Genomic DNA, 20226 nt, shown 5'->3' with positions numbered 1-20226 from the left:
TTCTCTACTGTGGAATCAATCATGGCCACTGTGTTGTCCTCTTCGCCACTGCTGTAATCAGATTCATAGAGTTTTGGTGGTTGAACAAAGTTTACTGAATCCTCTGGGTGTGGGTCTTCTTCCACTACCCGAACCATCTTTTTCTTGAGATCTTGTGGTTTTGGGTTGATGGTCCTTTGTTGTTTGCGGCAGACTTTCGCAAAGTGGTTTAATAATCCGCAATTGTTGCACGTCTTTCCTTTTGCGATGCATTTTTCGCGATGATTTGGGAGCCAAACTCAACCACAATTAGAACAGTTGAGTGTTGATCTATTGTTCTGTCTTGTAGCATTGTTATTGTTGTTCTGCCAATACGGTCTTCGTGGATTGTTGTTGAACTGTACGGCATTTACGTTCGCCGGGACAACAATTTTGTTATGTTGTTGAATTTGGTGTTGATTTCGCATTCCGAGTTCCATGTTGATTGCCAATTCCAATGCTTGACGCGGTTCCACAGTTTGTTTTAGTAGCTCTTTTTGAATCTCAGGGTCGCTCAGGTTTGTGATAAACACATCGCGTATCAGGGTTTCTTCTTTGTTCTCAAAGTCGCAGTTTTCTGCCAGTTCTTTTAATTTACCGTAGAAGTGTTCGACAGTTTCCCCCAAGAGTTGTTTTGTGATCAGAAAAACGTGTCTATCAAATGTTATGTTACGCGGGCGGATGAATGCCTCTTCTACGATTTTCCAGAAATTAAGAGTTGATAGTGTATCTATCATAATATGCGGGTTCTTACAATTCAAGATACGGCGTCCCTCTATTCCAATACTCAAGTAGAGAAGAGATACTGATTTTCGGTCCGCCAACGACCACGGTTTGTCACCACACATTATGCCTATCTCGATGAGTCTTTGGCATTTGTTTTGCCAATTCATCTTTTGTTGCGCGTTGCGCGCGTTCCTTTCCCTCTCTGATTGTGCAGATGCACCCACAATCGTCTCTTCATAGATGGGTTCCAAGGGTAGCTCCACCATTTCAGGCTTCGGGCCGAGTAGCGTGTCCAAGATGATATTCTCTTTGGCTAAGAGCGCTAATTTGTATTGAACTCTCCACTTCTCCCAGCGAAGTGGTGGGTCCGGTGTCGGTTTGTCCCAGAAGGGGTCGATTCCAAGAGGCGTTCTTTTCGTTGCTGACTGCACCATGTCGTACTTTACTATTTTGCTGTGGTGATTCGCGTTGCGAGTATGCAGACGGAATGTTTATGAGTGATTCGCGGAGCGAGATCTACTTTAACTTTTGTTTCGCTTACTTGCGGAGCGGGAGAACAAGAAGCAGTTTTGTAAACTGAATTGAATTGCATAAATTGAGAGGAATGAATTAAACAGATTGGAGCCACTTGGGCACAACGTGAATATGTGATCAGACATGTCTGATCACGAAGCGGGAAACTATCAGACAACGGAATGAAATAATAAGGTAAACAAATTGAACAATTTAATGAAGGTGAAAGTAATTGAACTAATTTAAGGCATCGAATAATTTTTACTGCAATGATTAAATAAAATGAATAAGTATACCATCGGGTATCACAGCATCCAAGTCATAAAGACAACAGTTAGAAAATAAAACCGCTAACCAGATTCGTTTGGTTGCAATAGAGACAAAGGGGTCCTGTCAGTAGTGAGATTGACTTAATTTCACAGAAACAAAATTAAGATCGGTTAATTATTAAAAATTATTTTTTCGAAAGACCTAATTGCCGTTAGTTGTCCACTCAAATTACTATATAGTTTCGCTCACGGATCTTCAGGAATCCTACCTATTTTTTTAGTCAACGCGTCTATGTCATAGGGCTTAAAAGTTTTATTAAAATCTCAAAAAGAAAATCAAAAATTCAATCAAAATTAGGAAAACTCAGAGCCAGAACCATAAAAAATAAGCGATTCCTTAATAATATTTCTTTGTTCATTAGACATCATTTGACTGTAAATTAGGTTTGTCATGAACAGAACCCTGGTTTTGAAAAGCTGTTAGTCTCTAAGTAGTGACTTTAAGAAATTTTTAAAATGATATGAAAAGTTTTGAAACTATCAGCTCTCAAATAGAAATCAACTTTTTATAGTAAACTTTTGAATGAGACAAAAACAACTATTTTATGGCCTTTTTCTGTTAGAAATACAAGACAATTTCATTTATAGCAAAAAATGTAATTTTGATTGGATATGTTTATAGGAAAAACTTAATTTGAGCAGAAAAGTGAACAATATAATGCCAGACATCACGTCTTCACACAAAATTTCGAGCCTCGATAACGCCTCGAAAAACACGAAATTCAAAAAAAAAATCTTATTAATTCCGAACTCTACGATGGACGAGTTTTTTAATGGTTCCACTCATATTTCTCTTCCATGAATATATCGATCGGCCAAAATTGTCCGAAAAAAACCCATTTGAGTATATAGTTCCTTTTCCCACAAGTGGGGTCGGAACAACGATATCTTATAACGCTTCATTTTCAAAGAAAACATTTGACGCATTTTAATTGAAGCAGATGTCGTCAATTTTACGACGATATTGGATCTTTTGGAGATTGCTTTGTAGCTTTTGAGGTTTTTTTGCCTATTTTTGTCTCTTTTTTTCTAGGATAAAACCTCTACAATTTAAAGTAATTCTGGTTAATCATCTCTTATAAAATAAGAGCTGATGATGCCAATCTGTAACTTGAAGCCATTATTCTTTGAGACTGCAGAACGTGAGCTAATTAATCATTAAAAATATCGAGTGTTGATGGTGAATTTAGATCAATAGGTTCTCTATGCACGACAATAAATTTACCGAAGTTTAGACTGTTGCCAAAAATATCGTAATATTAGTTCAAGGGGTTTTGGTCACGCACAAGTTGTTTATATTGAATTTTAGTAATAGTAGCAAATTTGCCTGCTTTCTTTTTTTGTCTTCTGTTTTTCGAAAGACAAAGATTACATCACTTGTTACCTTGTCTCAAAAAGGATGAAACATAAACATTGTCAACTGCTTTAAAAGAAAATTTGTAGTGAAGAAAATGCCTATAAACTACTTGATCTATGATTGATGAGTTCTAAATCGTCGTCTAAGTCGTCGTCTGAGTTCTAAATTTTGAACAGTTCAAGTTAAAATTAAACAAATATGAATCCGTACTCAAATGGCAAAAGTGAAAATGACGCCGGTTTCTTCTGAGAAATTTTTTTAAAAAATGTGAACAATCTTGAATTACAAAATACGAATTATAAATTTAAATTTGTCTACAAGTAGTAAGATGTTGTTGTGGCTGTTTTTAGCATTAGTTTGCAGTTGATATTAAGGCACAGTGAAGTAGTATTGTGAAGGAGAGCAGGCCGAGAGGGGTGCTGGCTAGAGGGCTAAGGCGGGATATGTCACTGTTCAATTTAACTTCGGCTATTCCCAGTCCACGAGAGCCACTGGCAACTTTCATGGCTGAATTGTAATTGTCTATCATATCTGAAACAAAAACAAGGTTTTAAATGAAATCTTCTAAAAGAAATCGAAAAAAAAGTAAAATAAGTTAATAAATGACAAAATTAATCTTAATAATTCTTACCAGATATCTTAATAAACCGAAAATGAAGTAAGACTACAGAACTGAATTCATATCATGGCACTCGCGGTTATGTTACGCGATCTCACAAGAATATTGGCAATCGACGGTTCTCTTCTAAGATATTACAAAAAACTTTGGGAAAGTTGAACTATAATTTTCTTGAATCCTGTAAAGCAACATGGTCCATTAAGACTAAGTGTCTGAAAGCAAAATTTTTGAGATACTTTCTGCTTTTGAGATTCTTCTAGAACATAGTTTGCAAACTCATAGATATTTTTGAATCGAACTCCTAGAATCACTTGTTTCTAGGATTAACAAATTACTTACAAATTTACAAAACTGATATCACTTATAAAATTGCGAAAGCCGGTTTGACAGTTGTAATACGCGCCGGCTGGGCTTATTACTGAATAAAGTTTTTTAGAAAAAAAATTGAGCTGATTATTAAATATTTCAAAATAAGAACCAAATTGATCAAATATTTAATCTCCTATATATTTTTGTGTCGATTGCTTATTTTGGCTTCCGGTAGGGTTATCAAGCTTTTCTTAGCAATTGCTATTATTTTTTAATGTATCTGATCATATCATTTAGTTCGGTATATTTCCTTAAATCGTTTTATTAAGAAATGAATCCCGGCGTGATAAAAATACTCTCATTATACCTCTTTTCTGGTCGTTATTCGAAGGCATGGTAAGTACTTTGACAGACGAAGATTCCCCTGTCCCGTATTTGTTCACACCTGCCACCTCTATCTCGTAACTGACGCCAGGCTGCAGATCTGAAGGAAACAAACGCAAAGTAAATTTTAAGGCCCAATCTTTCAATAATTTGAAATTTTTAAACAGAAAACTAGTACCGTATTTAACAAAGTCGAACAGAGTTTGAGCACATGCTTTTCTTACCTCTCTAGTCCAGGAAGGATGTTAATCTTGCAAGATCTTGCAAGATTCTTGCAAAATACTGTTAAACTTGCAAGATCTTGCAAGAGGATGTTAATCTTGCAAGATCTTGCAAGAGGATGTTAAGCTTGCAAGATCTTGCAAGATTAACATCGAAAAGCCTGCCTTTATTGAATCGTTCTATGATGTTGCCTTTTTTTGATAAGTTTTGTGAACAATATAGCTTTTAATGACTGTGGCTAGTTTCTTAGGCCCTGATAAACGTCTCTCAAAGCCTCCAGTGACATCCATCTGAGCTTTTTAATGTTTTATTTTTTTTCAAGAAAAACGCTCTTTCTCTGGCTCCAAACAGATCTTGCAAGAATGTCTTGCAAAATTTTGTTAATCTTGCAAGATCTTGCAAGAAAATCTTGTTTCTTGCAAGATTAACATCCTAAATCGACTAGGGCTTGCAATATAACAACGCAAAAGTTGCAATTGGGAGCATAAAAACTCTGGAGCGGAAACAGAATAGAACCAAAAAAGGTTTTATTGCTGGGGGCAGGGCGCCGAAGCTAAATTTTGAAACTTCTGCCTCTGTGAATATATATGCGTGGTAATTTTCTCAAGTTTGACAAAAATTACAGATAAAAAATAGTCTGGCCAATCTTGACTTGACTTCCATTACCTCACAAAAGTTTCAAATCAAAAAATAGATATAATGCACACTTCCCCAAAAAAGCAGTATAGTAAAAACTTTCCTTCCTCAAACCATAATTTTTTTTCATTCCCATCTGAAAAACTAATGCGCTTTCGCAATGATAATGGTCTGCTTTATGTATACACCATTATAAATGCGTAAAATCACAATAATTAATTTTTTTTATTATTAAAAATTAAACCGAGATTATCTAGTTTTTAGGCTTTTAAATAATAAATTCAGATGCTATTATTTACAGTTGGTATTTACAAAGAAGTTAAAGTAATTCAGCAGGTTTCATTGATGAAGCGTTACAGTTGATATTTAAAAAGAAGTTCAAATAAATCAGCAGGTTTCATTGATGAAGCGTTACAGTTGATATTTACAAAGAAGTTAAATAATTCAGCATGAGATTATCTAGTTAAAAGCATTTTGGAAACCTTGATGCCATTCGCTTTGATCAGAAAAGTTATTCAGCTTTGTCTCAGTATTCAAAAGTTTGTCTCAAATCCTAAACAACAAGTAAAAATGAGGGAGTAATAGTTCTTTTATGATTTATTTATGAAGGCGGCAAAATGAATTGAGTTGCTCTGTGATTTAATTAGCAGAAATTAAATTGTTTTCCCAGCTTGGCGCCTGAAAATTGTATGGGTGTTTAAGGAGGCCGTCGTGAACGATTGTGGTAGGCGGGTTGATAAGAAAAGCGTCAAAAATCACCGATATTATCTAAATAGGATTTTGACGACGGATTTTAATTTCATATTTTTAGTCAAACTTCAGGTCTCAATGAGGTATCTAAAAATCGTTAGGGCTAAGAAAGAGAAGAGTTCAGGTGGACATTTTGCAGTATTTTTTGCAGATCACACATGCTGCATAATTGAATACAATGTTCTTCAACTAATAAATACTAGCTGGGGGAGGGGGGTTCGACTTAAGGGGTACGAAAAAGTAAGCAAACAAGGAAAATGATGTCGAGAAAAATGCTGCCAAATTTCTGTTTCAGCTAAAAAATTGAAAATTTTTCTGTACTATTTAACAAAAAACAAAGAGTAAAAATTTAAGACAGTAATTAAGAGACAATAACTATGATTAGGATTAGATTTGTTCACAACTAGCCTGTGATGACGTAAGAGACAGTTCGGCTCTTTCTGTCTCCAACATAGATGACCTCTTCTAACCAACCATCTAATGGACTCTTTGCAATAGTATTATCAGGTCCTGTTGAATTGGAATGATTGCTCCTTTCGTTTAGGATATTTTCCACTGATTCATTTGATTCATTCTGAAATAGTAAATTGAGTTTGATTAGTTCAAATCTAAACATTTCATTTTCTTTTCAAAAAAAACATCGTTTTTCTTTTTTTTAAAAGTACGTCCGACAGTTAGAAATGAATAATTAAGTATTCATTTTCCTTAAAAGTATCTTTGAAAAAATCTTGTTAAACAGAATAAGTTAGCAAAAATTACAATTTCAACAAACTTTTTTGGATATAGCGCGTTGGAGAGGGAATAGTTAGCCAAATTTTCCACATTTCAAAACTATATCGAAGAAATTTTCATAGTTTGAAAGGGTGCAGTTTAGTTAATTTATAGTACTCAAGATGTGGTCTTACTTAAGTTTAATCATGAGTTCTCTGAAAATTCCGAACTTCTCTGTTCAGTTCAAATTCAGTCCTGAATCAGGGTACAAATCACTGCAAATGACCCCAGTCGAAAACAGAAGTTAATCTTGTAAGATCTTGCAAGATTCTAGCAAAAAAGTTAATCTTATAAGATCTTACAAGACAGAGTTATTCTTGCAAGATCTTGCAAGACAGAGTTATTCTTGCAAGATCTTACAAGACAGAGTTATTCTTGCAAGATCTTGCAAGACAGAGTTATTCTTGCAAGATCTTACAAGACAGAGTTATTCTTGCAAGATCTTGCAAGACAGAGTTATTCTTGTAAGAATTTTGTGAGAATCTTGTAAGATTTAACAACGTCTTGTAAGATTCTTGCAAGAATCTTGCAAGATCTTACAAGATTAACTTTTGTTTTCGACTCGGGGAGTTTTCACAGCAGATTCATTGTTGCAAACTCTGAATCAGATAGTAGCTCATTTAAGAGAACCTGATTAGATTGCGCTCTTCTGACACGTATGAGATATTTGTTCACGGGTATGGAGGGTGACCTCCACACTATTGTGTACTCTGTACTCCTCACACTCTTCCCAGGACTGATAATCTTCGGAGCATCGGCTAAACCTAAACAAGTATATGATGGTAAAATATTATTATTCTGATGTTTTCCATTTGTGTCTCACTAGTTTTGTAAGGGTTTATTAGCTCTTATCAAAGCTCAATCTGTTAAAATTTTTCATTTTTACTACCGGATCGATGTGTCAGCACTAAAAATTGCTGAAAAATGTAAGAATTGCGGTTAATGCGGTAAACGGTTGTAAGAATTTTCGCTTTTAGAAATTTCACTGCTTAAAACCACACATCTTAAGTCATTTGGCCATTAAAAATTACAGCTCCATTCTCCATAAAATGAAGTGAATCTGACTTCAATTGAAAATATATATTATAGAAGCAAGTGACAAGTGTTAGCTGTTCGAACGCGTGCACGAAAGTTTTTTTTGTAAGAATTTAGGCAAATGCGGTGAAATTTTACCGCTAAAACCACAAATCTTACAAATTTCACCCCATTCAGATGCGTAGGCATTGCGGTATAAAAAAATTTTTCTGGCAACTTTGTTGAACTAACGAAATTTAATAAATAATTTAAGGTGAGTAGCCTTCTAAGTTTCAGATTTTGGCTAAAATATGAACTCTGCACCAAATTTCAACTCGTTGCGATAAAGTTTGAAAAAACTAGAATTGCTGAGTGCCAAAAGATGTTTCTGGCAACGGTTGTTGTCAAAAGCTATATTGGCTTGAAAAAACGGTTTCATTCAAAGCAGTCGAGTGACAGCTGCAAAATAATTGGACGAGTTCATCCTCTGTGATGAAAAAAATCAATACTAGACTGTTCACATGAAACTAACTTTGCTAAAACTGACCTTTGCCTGATTTTTTTGATCTATAAATTTCACTCAATGCGAGTACACAAAGTTACAAAAACTCTTAATAAGACAAAATTTGGAAGCCGTATAGATTTATCGATCTTTGTAAAAACGAGTGAGAGAGTATGGAAGAAAAAAGCGCAGAAGAAAAAGATACCTCGCTGTCAAATTTTTTAGAATGAAATAATCAACTTCAAAAAACTGAAAACCTTTTCTGATTGGAAAACGGGAAATCTAGCGTTACTGTTCTCAGCCAACTGAACAAATATTATTGTATTGTGGAATATCTCAAATAGGAGCTCCGCCAGATTATGTAACTTTAATGATGCATGGCCTGGTTTGATTACAGGATCTTTTTTCTGGGGCGGGAAAGTAGTGAAAAAAATTTATCTGTGATCTATTTTTTGAAAGAAACCTATGATGAAAAAACTTGATGAAGCAGTTCAGTCGATTGTTGTTGAAAAATCAATATGATATCACTACGTTGCCGAAAGGCAACGTGAAGACTGAAAACTTCTAAAAAAAAGACAAAAATTCTTTTAAAATGCTGTTCATAATTTTCATTTGAGTGTAGACGATGCACGACTATATATTTGGCATTACAATAGCTTCCATATCTCTTCATGACAAATTTGTTCACGACACTTACTATGTTTAGGAACATCTTTTTCTAATGAGAATTGAAGTCAGAAGATGCATTTTCTTAGTACTTTCAAAAATTTCGAAAAAAACTTACAAACTCAGCTTTGCAGGGATCAAAGAATCATTTTTACAACGAATTTAAGTAGTTGTTTTTTGAAACTCATTTTTGTTTGCGAATTACGTTTTATTTTTTTGAAAACTTCCTCTCAATCTTGCTGATGGCTATTCAAGTTCTGGTCAAAACTATAAAATCAAAATTTTGCCGGAATGGGAAAAAGTATGTTGTAGCACTAAACCGATTATAACACTCGCTTTTCCTGCCCTGATATTTGGCTATTCGAAATTGCTGGTTTTCAGACTACATTTATTTTCAATGCTTTGCGCTGGTTCTTATATTAGCTCGAGTTGTTTTGTTTTTGATCCAAAAAGATGCGACTATTAGTAGCATGAGAGTGTGACAAAATTTTAAGAGAGTAAAGAAGTAAAAACAAATGCCTCAGTTTAAGCAGTAATAGCGAGGATGAAACCTTTATTTAAACTTTATTCACTTCTCGTCTTTTTTTTCTAAATAAGACCGATTTATAGGCAGTACAAATTGTGCCAAATAAACGCAAACTAGGTTGTTTTACGCGTTTTGGTGCCATAGTTTATAGTGAAACGTTTTTAGGTCGCGGTTGATTCAAGTTTAATTCCTTCAACCGATGCATCTTGATGACATAATAAACGGTTTTAACGCTTTTGTACGCAACACAAACTTCGTGAAATATTAATCACTTAACTATTTTTAAATATATCACTCTTTGAAGTTATCATAATACAAAAATAACCTTAACAATACTGAGTGGCACAGATTTTTAAATTACTTATAAGTTTTCCCTCAAATTCAGTCTATCTCCCTTCCTCAAGAACATTTTGCGTCATCTAGAAAAAAGGGGACAGGCATACATTTCTTTCCCAGCCAGCTTTTCCATCAAATTTTGTCATACAAGTACTTTTATATGGCTTTTAATGACATTTTCATTAAAAAGAGAAATTCCGCCGTCCCTTCTCTAACATTACAATGCGTACAGTCCCTTTCTATCTATCAATTCTCTCTCAGTGTGTTTTTTCAATATACATCACGTGTGAACAAAACATTATTTCACGCTTTTCTGACTGTCTACCACCTGAAGATAGGTGGCTAGCGCATGGTAACTTCATTATCAGCCGTATCTTAATTTTTCCTCTTCCCAGGGAGAACGGGGAATCAGTGTTGCGTTAACTGAGAGTAAGTTAGTTAACCAGGTTATAACTAGAAGTTATTAAGGTCATCTTGGTTATAAATGCGTGAAATAAGGACGAGATATTATAATTTGTGAATTCAAAAGTGAACAAAGAAAAATAAGATCATTTTTTTTGCCGAGAAGTTACCGCAAACGGAATAAAAAAAAGCATTTGTCCATTTTGAAAGCTTTACTCCTACAGCGCCACATTTTAATAAGTTTAACATTTGACCTAAAAAGCCGCACCTGCAAAATACATAACTTCAAACAAGAAGAAGATTTTGAATCATTCCAGGATTGTTCGGAAAACAATTTTTTTATTAAATTCTTTTATCAGATGTATAAATAGGATTAAGGAACTATTAAATATGTTGCAGCAAGCATACAGAAAACTGTAGGCATTAATTCAAACATAAATAATAAAATCGAACGTGAAAAAGACTTTTCAAAGAAAGATATTAATTCACATATCAAATATAAGCTTCTCAAAACAATTAAAAAGTGTCCGACGCAAATAACAGTTGTTAGCACGTCCTTCCTAAGAAAAGAAGAAAACTTTCGGATTAAACTTTTTTTTGTTCTGATCCTTTGCGACTTAATATATCGCTTAAAATTCGGTTTGAGAAATCTATTCGACGGAAGATGATTAACTCTTAGTTTGTTTAATTTGTAAACTTGACCTACCAAGACATTCCCTCACAAATGATTGAAAAGGAGTAATGATTAAAAAAACCACTCCTTATTAATCTGAGAAGATTACTTATTTGTTAAGCTGCTCTCAATTAGTATCAAAAGTAATGAAAGTATCGGTAAGCTATCAAATGTTGTATTCCATCCCCATTTTTTAATATATATATATATATATATATATATATATATATATATATATATATATATATATATATATAATATATATATATATATATATATATATATATATAAGAGTATAGTCTATTGTACAATAAGAGCATAGTCTATAGTTGTTGTCCTAATGTTGGACAAATATTTTTTACCTAAGCAGTTTTTCTACAACTTTTTACATCTGTGATAGAAAACGTTGTCAATCACAGAAAGTGTAAGCAATTCCAAGAAAACCTCTTAGGTGAACCATATTTGGCCAACCTTAGGACTACAACTATAGGCCATGCTCTTTTTATTAGTAACAGATGTTCGTTTTGTAAATTTGTAAATTTGTAGAAATTTAGATATCCGTTCACTTGTTGCAACTGCGAAAAACCCTAACCCCAAACGTTATTAGGTATAAAACATTCTTGAAATATTATTTAGTTACACTTAAGATCAATAAGAGTTCTTGACTGAAAAAAGTCTGTGAACTTTTGTCATACCATGGAAATGAAGCACTACGAGAGGATACTAAAACGCGTTCCACATTTTGATTGAAACAACTTTCAAGGAAAACATAAGTTCCGCCGGAGTCAATTGCACAAAATATCAATAGATAAAAACAATCCATAAACTGGCTATTCAAAGCAAACCAATAGAGTTTTTTAAATTAAAAAGAATGTTAAATTTATTTAAAAAAATAAAAAATCAACGTCATGCGAATTCCTCTAAAACGGTTGATGGGTAGTTGATTTCATCAGTACCCAGATTTGGGGGATTGATGTGCATTACGCCGCAGAGGTATACCCATATTGTCACGGGAAATATGACCGATATGAGTATCTCCAGTTCGTTTTTTCTATGTCAAGACATTCAAAATGCAACAATATTGCAAAAAAAAATACTTTATCGAAAACAGGCAAAATTGAAGGGAATTGCAGCACAACCCATATTCGCAAAATTGTTCGAATTTTAACCGTGAGTTTGAGATACAAGCAGTGTATCCTTTTTTCCGCCCGCTAAGCATAGCGAATCTGCTCCATATAAGTATCTCTTTTACGCACGCAAGGTAACTCTATTTCGCATTAACTGTACATAATTTTTTCACAGATTGTATCTATAATCCGCAAATAAGATCAAGTCAATGTGGTTTATAATTAGATGGGAATTAAGTGAATAAAAGTTGTCTACATGTTAATATTATACAATATAGGGCTCAAATTTGTCAAACTCTTTATAATTGATGTGAGTTGTAAGTCGGGAAATGGAATTGGCATCACAAAAAACCTTTTTTATGATGTTTCAGAAAATTTGACAAAACTAATATCTGAAAAAAACCTGTTTCTTTTCAGGGTGATGGAAAACGAAAATAGCATCAGCTGTTACTTATGATCGTTGCCTCTCTATTCATTATGGTTTTGCAGGCTTTAATTCATATTCGAGCACCATTGTTCTGATATAATTTTATTGAAATTTGACAAATAAATTAATATCTGAAAAATCCCTCAGTTTCATACTTTTTGCTCTGTGGTTGAGGTGGCTAATTCATCAAAAAACCTAGCAATCAGGTAAATTCTTCTATCTACAAAATGAATGTTTGTCCTGAACAAACTTTTTAATTCCTCTTATTTGTCTATAACAGGACAAGATTAGAAAGAGGGAAATTTCGGTAAGAAATCACATGTGAATTTTTACTGTTTTTTATCTCTAAATTTGACTCAATGAATGAATTGCATATGAATTCAGCAAATGGATTGTTAAAATGAGTTTGTTCAATTTTTTTGCGTTTATTTACAGGTTTTCAGGTGTCTACCAATTTGTTCTGAAAATCCCTCAATTCTGCGTCTGTATTGGATGTTTAATAATTTTTTCTGACAAATCCTTCCATTGCTGGACCGCTTTTTGCCTCTTTTTACAGGTTTACAGGTCTTTTTTTCCGCCTAATTACAGTTTTATGGGTGTCTATTAATTTTTTTGCGTATTTATAGATGTATAGGTGTCATATTTTTGTAAATATTTTGTCCTATTGGTGTATCTGATTCAATGGTATTGAAAAAGAAAAAGGTGGATATCACATACGAAATGGCTTCCACTAGAAAAACAAAAAAAAACCCAAGTTTTAAACAATTATAAGTTGTCGCCTCATTAATTCTATCTTTAAATCACTGTAAAAGCTTTATATTACTTTTCCATACTCAAGAGCGCGCTTTTAATTAGGCTATATTGCGAATTAGAGATAAGTTTATCGCAAAAATTAGAGACCTAAATCGAGCGCAAAATGGCTACATGACTTGTAACCTATTTTTCAAATTTAAATTATCTCAATTTTGCAAAAATGGCGTAATCCCTTTTGCAAAAAATAAGACACAAAGATTGTTTCCTAATTTCGTTCATTTTATGTATCTAGTTTTAGCATGACTTTTACTAAGGCGGAAATTTCGGGGTATACTTCTGGGTCGTAATGTGGGGGGGGGGGGTTAAAATGGAGGAGGAAAGGAGGAAGAGGTTTAAACTCTCAGAATTGCCCTTCACACAATAAATTTATTTTTCCAAAATGACTTTGGTAAATCTTTTGCTTAGAGTAAATGAGCGGTAAAACTCTTTGAGGTTTTATTGCCCTCCGGACGATACCTATTTATACCGGTTTTGAGGACGAAGAATAAAAAGGGTCAGATGAAAAATCAATCAAGCAAAAGATTGCATACAAAGGACCACAAGACTAATTTGCTACAAACTTGATGTGAGAGCAATTAATTATTTAATCAAAAAAATATTAATAAAATCATTTTTGACATTATTGCAATCATTCTTGTAGGTGTATTTTAAAATATATGCAAAACTTGTATCAAAGAAAACTCCTTCGCGTCAGATGTGTTTGAAATCGCTAGCAATCTGTGGGCTGATTTTGTTTGCCGTGGTCTCTAACACAGATCTAAAGAGTCCTACGGACTGAACTTTAATTTTCAAATGGTGCTGAAAGGCTCAATTGATGCAGCGTTTGAGCCGGCGTATATGGTAAGTATCCGTGGCAATAAACCAAAGAAGCCACAAATTTTACGCAAATAACACAGGTCAAAATAACACAATCTGAAGTGATGTTAATTGATACTAAGCAATTCCAATATTGAATCCTGAACATAATACTGTTGTTAATATTGTTTGTAATATTGGTGTATTTTATCAACTTATTGTTCCGACCCCTCTTGAGGGGGGAGGAACTATATACTCAAATGGGTTTTTTTTGTTCAGTCAATTTTTGCCGATCGATATATTCATCTTAGAGAGTTGAGACTGGTATCATTAGAAAGCTCGTCCAGCGTAGAATATGGAATTAAAAAGATTTTTTTAATTTTCGTTTTCTACAGGGAGTTATCGAGGTTTAAACTTCTGAAAAAAGTAGAGTGAATTCACGTTGTTTTATTCACATTTTCCGAAATTTTTGCCTAATCTTTAGTCAATTTTGCTAAAATTTGTCGAAATTTTTGAAAAAAGTGTCGTTGATTTTATTTTTAAGGACAAACAAGCTTTGTCGATTATTCTGATTTAATTTTTTTGGTCAAAAACTCTCGATAAATATTTCAAAATTCAGCCTTTTTCATCAAAACTAGCACGAAATAAGCTACTTTAGTCCACTTGGATAAAATTTGCCTGCACTACACTTCCATACAACACTAATACAATCTTTGTAGACTCGGAAGGGGGCTATTCCTACTTCAACTTCGCTGAGAGTGCTCTGTAATTAAAAGTTTGCCGTTTTTTGCTAGCTTTACTCGTTTATTATCAAAAATGCAGATTTTTTTTTGAGTTTTCAACTAAAAAATTATATATATCTACTATATTCGAAAAACCAATAGTTCCTAACGAACAATAAGCATTAGCCGGGCTAGTTTTGGGCCAATCTTCGACTGTTACAATCCAAAAACACTTCGTATTGCAATCAGTCCGTCTTTTTTTGAAAAAAGACTTTTTTTAATAATAAAGAACAGAACATATCAAGTGAAAGCTCACGAGTGATAGGTCCAATTGGCTTCCTAAGGAGCTCCAAGCTAATGCATTTAGTTTTTTACTTGAAAGTTTATGACAGTTTCGGCTTTTAAAAATAATTGATTTTTAAATAAATAATGGCTTAATGAAATTTTCCTCCCATTTTTTCTTAATTTGGTCAACTTGCAGCTTAGTGTCAGCAAAGAAAGAAATCTTTTTCATTCTACTGATTCGACATTTAGTCTTGATAGCGTTTTTAAGCCTGAAGTTATTGTTTTCTAGCTTTGACACTACTAGATTTCAGATTTTTTTGTTTTTAAAAATTTGCAAGTTTTTCACGTTTTCTAGTCACATTATCACATTACTGACAGTTCTCATATCACATTATTAGCGTTCAAAATGAAACACAATGAAAAATATTAGAATCCTTAAAGAAATGGATTATCGTTTTTACGGCCTCGACGCTTCTTTCTTCAAGAAATTAGTTGAATTTTTTAATTTTGCCTTTAAATGTCATTTTTACTTTGTCATTTCAGTTGTATGATTTTTCCTGTATAGTGATAGGTTTCACTGGCTTTTATGGAAGCATAGACGAGCCGATATTCTGATATTAGTAGATGACTTTGTAAACAATCGTTTTCCAAAACTAAAAATAAAAACTTTTTAACTTCGCAAGTTTGTTTTTTTTTATTCTTTTTTTTGGAATCTAATCTCGTTAATTACAGGTCAAATATGACATTATGGCTTTGATACTACTGGATTTCACATTATTTTCATTTTTAGGTATTTGCCTATTTTTCATGTTTTATAGTTAGTCAAATTATTACGTTATTGTCAGCTCATATATCACATTTTTCGCGTTCAAAATAACGCACAACACATTTGATAATAATTAAATCCTTAAAGATATAGATTGTGGTTCTTTACCGCTTCGACAGTACTTTCTCGAAGAATTTAATTGAATTTTTTAATTTTGTCTTTAACTTTCGTTTCCTATACAATGACCCGGTTTGATTGGCTTTTCCTGGAAGAGTAGGTGAGCCGATGTTCTGATATTAGAAAAACATTTCAACTTCGCAATTTTGTTCCTTTTATTGTCTTTTTGTTACCTGGCCTCGTTAATTAAAGGTTAAAGATGACATTATGTTTGTCAAGGGAGGTTGTCAAAGGGTTTATGTCCCAAAATCCATTTTTTTTAAAGAATGCGTTATGACCTTACTGACTTCGACACCGGTTTTTCACAAAAAAGTAAATTAATTTGATTTTTGTCATGTTTGCCGCTCTTTTTGTAGACGCAAGAATTATTCTGGATAATTGCAGGCCTCAATGACTTTTTTTGGATGAATAAACGACCCTATTTAAATAGATCACTTTGTAATTAATTTTTTTCATGACTTTGGATATAATTTTTTTTCGAAAAAAATCAAAACTATTACATAATTTGACCTTTTCTCTTTTTTGTCTACTTGTTACCTAGTCTCACTAATAAATGGCCACATACTACATTATCGGTGTTTGAGTGTTTGAAGAAGGCGCAAACGAATATATTTTGAGGGCCGAAATATGGCTAGACAGTTTTGACAGCGTTTTCTGGCAAGTTTCAATTTTAATTTTTGTTTGTTGTCTTTTTGTTGTTCTTTTTAGGCGCTTGAAAAAATGAATGAGGACAGGTCCTAATGCCCTTCTATAGAAGTATTGGTTATCGTAAACCTTTGGGATATTTCACTTGATTTCTAATGGTTTTAATTACTTTGAAATTAATTGTTTTAATAAAATAAGCGAATTTTTAACTTTACTATTTTTGTTCCTTTTGTCTAACTGTTACCAAACCTTTTTATGGACTGATTCATATCATTTCTGGTGATTTATAAGTTATTTTGTTTAGTTTTAGGTTCATCTGACGGTATGTTGACTTTGTTATTAAATTTTGTTTTTTAAAATGGACAAAATTTTTTTGATGTAATTAATGTTTGTTGTTGTTGTTGTTTGATTTTGCTGTTCGTCTTGACTCGCTTTCTTAATTTTGGCATATCACAGCAATTCAAGGCTTCAATTTTTACTCCATTGCGTTATTTGCTTTGGAGGCTATCTTATCGTTCATACACAATTTTTTTTGAAAAATACTTGGGCTTTTTTGGGTCTTTGGGATTCCCAAAAAATAGTTGTTGGGTTTTCTATCTGTTCCTCATTTGGAAGACAATTATGCCAAAATTGTGGATGGGCGGGGTCGGAACCTTATGTGCCATCGCACATTGCTGAGCCGCCTTGTTTAATTACGTGAAGAATTGTCTGTTTTCTTAATGCAATATTGTAATTAATATTGTATATAAAATTGGTGTATTTTATCAAATTATGTAATTACCTAAAGAAATGTCTGTTTTCTATAACTACAATATTTTCTATCTAATAAATCGTTTTCAAAGTTCTTGTACATCGTATTTTTTTCAAAAATGCCCGCTGTTTTTAGCAGAATATCAGATTTCTGCTTCCGATCCAGCTGTCTCATTTATGTGATATCGTATTTCAAAATGCAATTGTTGTTAGCCACGCCTCTACTTTGATTGGTCTGGTCCAGAAATAGATTCCTGACAGGGCTTTTCATTTGCTAATTGTAAACTGGTAGACTAATTATTCTGTTTTTGACATTCAGCTAAGTTTTTGCAAGGTCAAAAATGAAATACAGCGCGCATGTACTGAATAATACACATGAAATATCGGTTTAAAAACATGGCGCCAGACAAAATGTAAAATGCTCGATATATATCTAATAAATATTTCAAGTGATTTCGTCATCACTGTATCGCTGTGAAAAGCTATTTGATCACAACATTTGCATGTGAATTTTTGATCAAAAATTGTTTTGTTGTAGTTGTTGACTTGGCATTTCATTCATGATTTGCTTTTATGGATCTCCGTCTGAGCATGAACAAAAGTATGTGTATGTTTAGACTACGTCAATCAATTGCATTTGGAAGACACGTTGCAATTAACCGAAATGTTGAGTATGAATAACTTTTGTCAAGAAATTTTGAGCTAAAATTGGAACCGCCTGCCTCTGATGTAAAACTAAAAACTTTAATTTAAATGATTGCATTATATTCTCGTGTTCTACCATTTTTCAGAAAAGTTTCATTATAATACTCATAATAAACCCGAACAACGGTAACTATTTTTTTTAAATGATCAGCGTAGACCTGACCAGAATTTCAAACAGAAATATCTGGACGATAATAGAACCTGCAGACTAAAGACAGATATGCTTTTATTCATGACTGAGCAAGGTAATTTATAAATCAATATTAACATAATATTCAGAAAAATAATCTGGGTTTTACGTTATCTAATTGTTGATCTATGTTAGAGCAAATTTTATTTTTTAAAAATCTTTTGTAGAGTTAGCTCCCTCGACGCAATCAATTAGTCTCTCCATTTTAAAGCAAAATTTCTTTTTCTGTCCAATTGAGTTCGTGTTGCTATAATTTTTTAATTAAAAATCGACAAAAATTAGACTTTTTGCAAACCAAGAACTTTTTGCCTTGTAAATCCCTTTTTCCTTGTAAATCAGACATCCGCAACTCACAGCGAAACAAAGCAAAACAAAACAGTTGCTCTTTGTTGCTCTTTTTATGCTATTCAAAAGCTCTGAAATTCACGTTGCTTTTTTTTAATCAAATTGGCCAACCAAGAGAACCTTACTACAGAAGATATTCTCGAACTGAAACAATTTCGTGAAAAACTTAAAAATACTGCAGCAAAGCAAAAGCTAGTCATACAAAATTTTACGGATAGCCTCAAAAAACTTGAGAATAAACAAAGTACTTCAGAAAATAACACCCACCAGTTAGAAAAACAATTAACAACAGTAGAAAGTTATCAAAACAGACCGTTTCTTATTTTTACTAACATTGACATCCCAGCTGATGGTAATATACTTGCACCAATTTTTATAAATAGCAAGCAACAACTTACAGGTTAGTTTGAGTCCCGAAGAAATCTCGATTTCCAACCCACTAAAAAATGGAAACATTGCGCCTGTTATTGTTCAGTCTTTGTATTGGCAACGAAGGGACATAATTCTGAAACGTGCTTCATGGTTAAGAGGTCTGAGAAATTCAATCGGGAATCCTATTTTTGTTCCAGAAAAACTAGCGAAAAAGGATGTTATCTTTAAAAAAAACTCGAGAACTGGACATTCAGTAATAAATCAAGAAATCCTACTTATGGGCTTTTGTTGGAGAAAGTTAACAACCAGTGGATGACATCAGCGAGCTCTCGGATTATCAAAGGAGACAACAAAAGACATTGCAAACTATAAAAAATAGTGGTACTCCATTCTTGAGTAACAAAAGAACCTATGCTTTTTCGTCTGATATGGAAGTAACATACAGTGGAAATCATATACCTATGAACAAAAAAAAACAAAATATGTACGGTGTTTCATTTCAGCAAAACAAAGCTGATGCATCAAAAAACTAAAACTCTCAGTTTTGTTTGTTAATATCCGGTCTCTAATCAAGCACCTTGAGGAACTTGATGTGTTTTTGCAAACATTTGAGTCCCTACAAACTGTGATTTGCCTTGTTGCAACTTGGATACAGGAGGGTTCTCATGAAGAACACTTCAATTTATCAGGTCATCAGAAAAAATTTGGTAAAAGCATGGTGGGAATTGGTAGAGGAGTAACCATGTTTTTTAGAAAGGATATTCCTCTCTTAGGAAACTTTGCAACGAAGTATCATGAGAGCTTAGGTTTAAAAATTAGAACAAATGAGACAAAAATTATACTTTGAAAACATACTATGTTCCCCCAGGGTTCAATAAAAATCTGTTGTTAACTAAAGTTGACAGCTATCTTGAGACTACAATGGGTGCAAACCAAAACCTTATCGTCTTTGGAGACTTCAACTATCTCTGACTCCTATAAAACAGCGATTTGAAGATCTTTTCTCTAGTAATGGTATAAACCTACTGGATTCGGGTAAAACCAGAGAAATGTCAACAACAAAATCAACCCTCGATTTATTTCTGACAAATATCAATAAAAATCAATGCATAGTAAATTCTATCAGTTGTGGCATTATAGATCATTATATGGTTGTTTTTGGTCTAACAAAAAATATGATAAAGCCCAAGATTAAAGCATCTAAATGTCGTAACATGTCTGTTTTCAAAAACAAACACTGTTTGAAAAACACAAAAAGGAACTGGAAGAAAACCTTATTTTCTTCCAGTTTCAGAACAACAATACGGATCAAACTTTCAACGCATTTTGTTATTGTTTACATTTTGTTGTCAGC

General features: G+C 33.2%; 2 protein-coding genes across 3 annotated transcripts in view; both read right to left on the bottom strand.

The window, feature by feature from the left end:
- Positions 1–20226, bottom strand: part of LOC142337845 (centrin-3-like) — a 447449-nt gene that overhangs the window by 262768 nt on the left and 164455 nt on the right. The window lies entirely within an intron of this gene.
- The window catches only part of LOC142338620 (neural cell adhesion molecule 2-like), a 63900-nt gene continuing 46907 nt past the window's right edge, over positions 3234–20226 (bottom strand). For both annotated transcript variants that reach the window (XM_075388456.1, XM_075388457.1), the window contains 4 exons: positions 7265–7398; positions 6272–6437; positions 4239–4355; positions 3234–3474 (listed from right to left, as the gene is read on the bottom strand). In XM_075388456.1, coding sequence (XP_075244571.1) covers positions 3296–3474; positions 4239–4355; positions 6272–6437; positions 7265–7398 — 596 coding nt within the window. In that variant the 3' untranslated portion in view covers positions 3234–3295. The remainder of the gene's footprint in view (positions 3475–4238; positions 4356–6271; positions 6438–7264; positions 7399–20226) is intronic.

This window comes from Convolutriloba macropyga, chromosome 4 (assembly GCF_964194025.1).
Source record: "Convolutriloba macropyga chromosome 4, txConMacr16.3, whole genome shotgun sequence".
Lineage (NCBI taxonomy): Eukaryota > Metazoa > Xenacoelomorpha > Acoela > Convolutidae > Convolutriloba > Convolutriloba macropyga.
The sequence above is the reverse complement of the archived record's forward strand: the minus strand, read 5'-3'. Positions and strand labels throughout refer to the sequence as shown.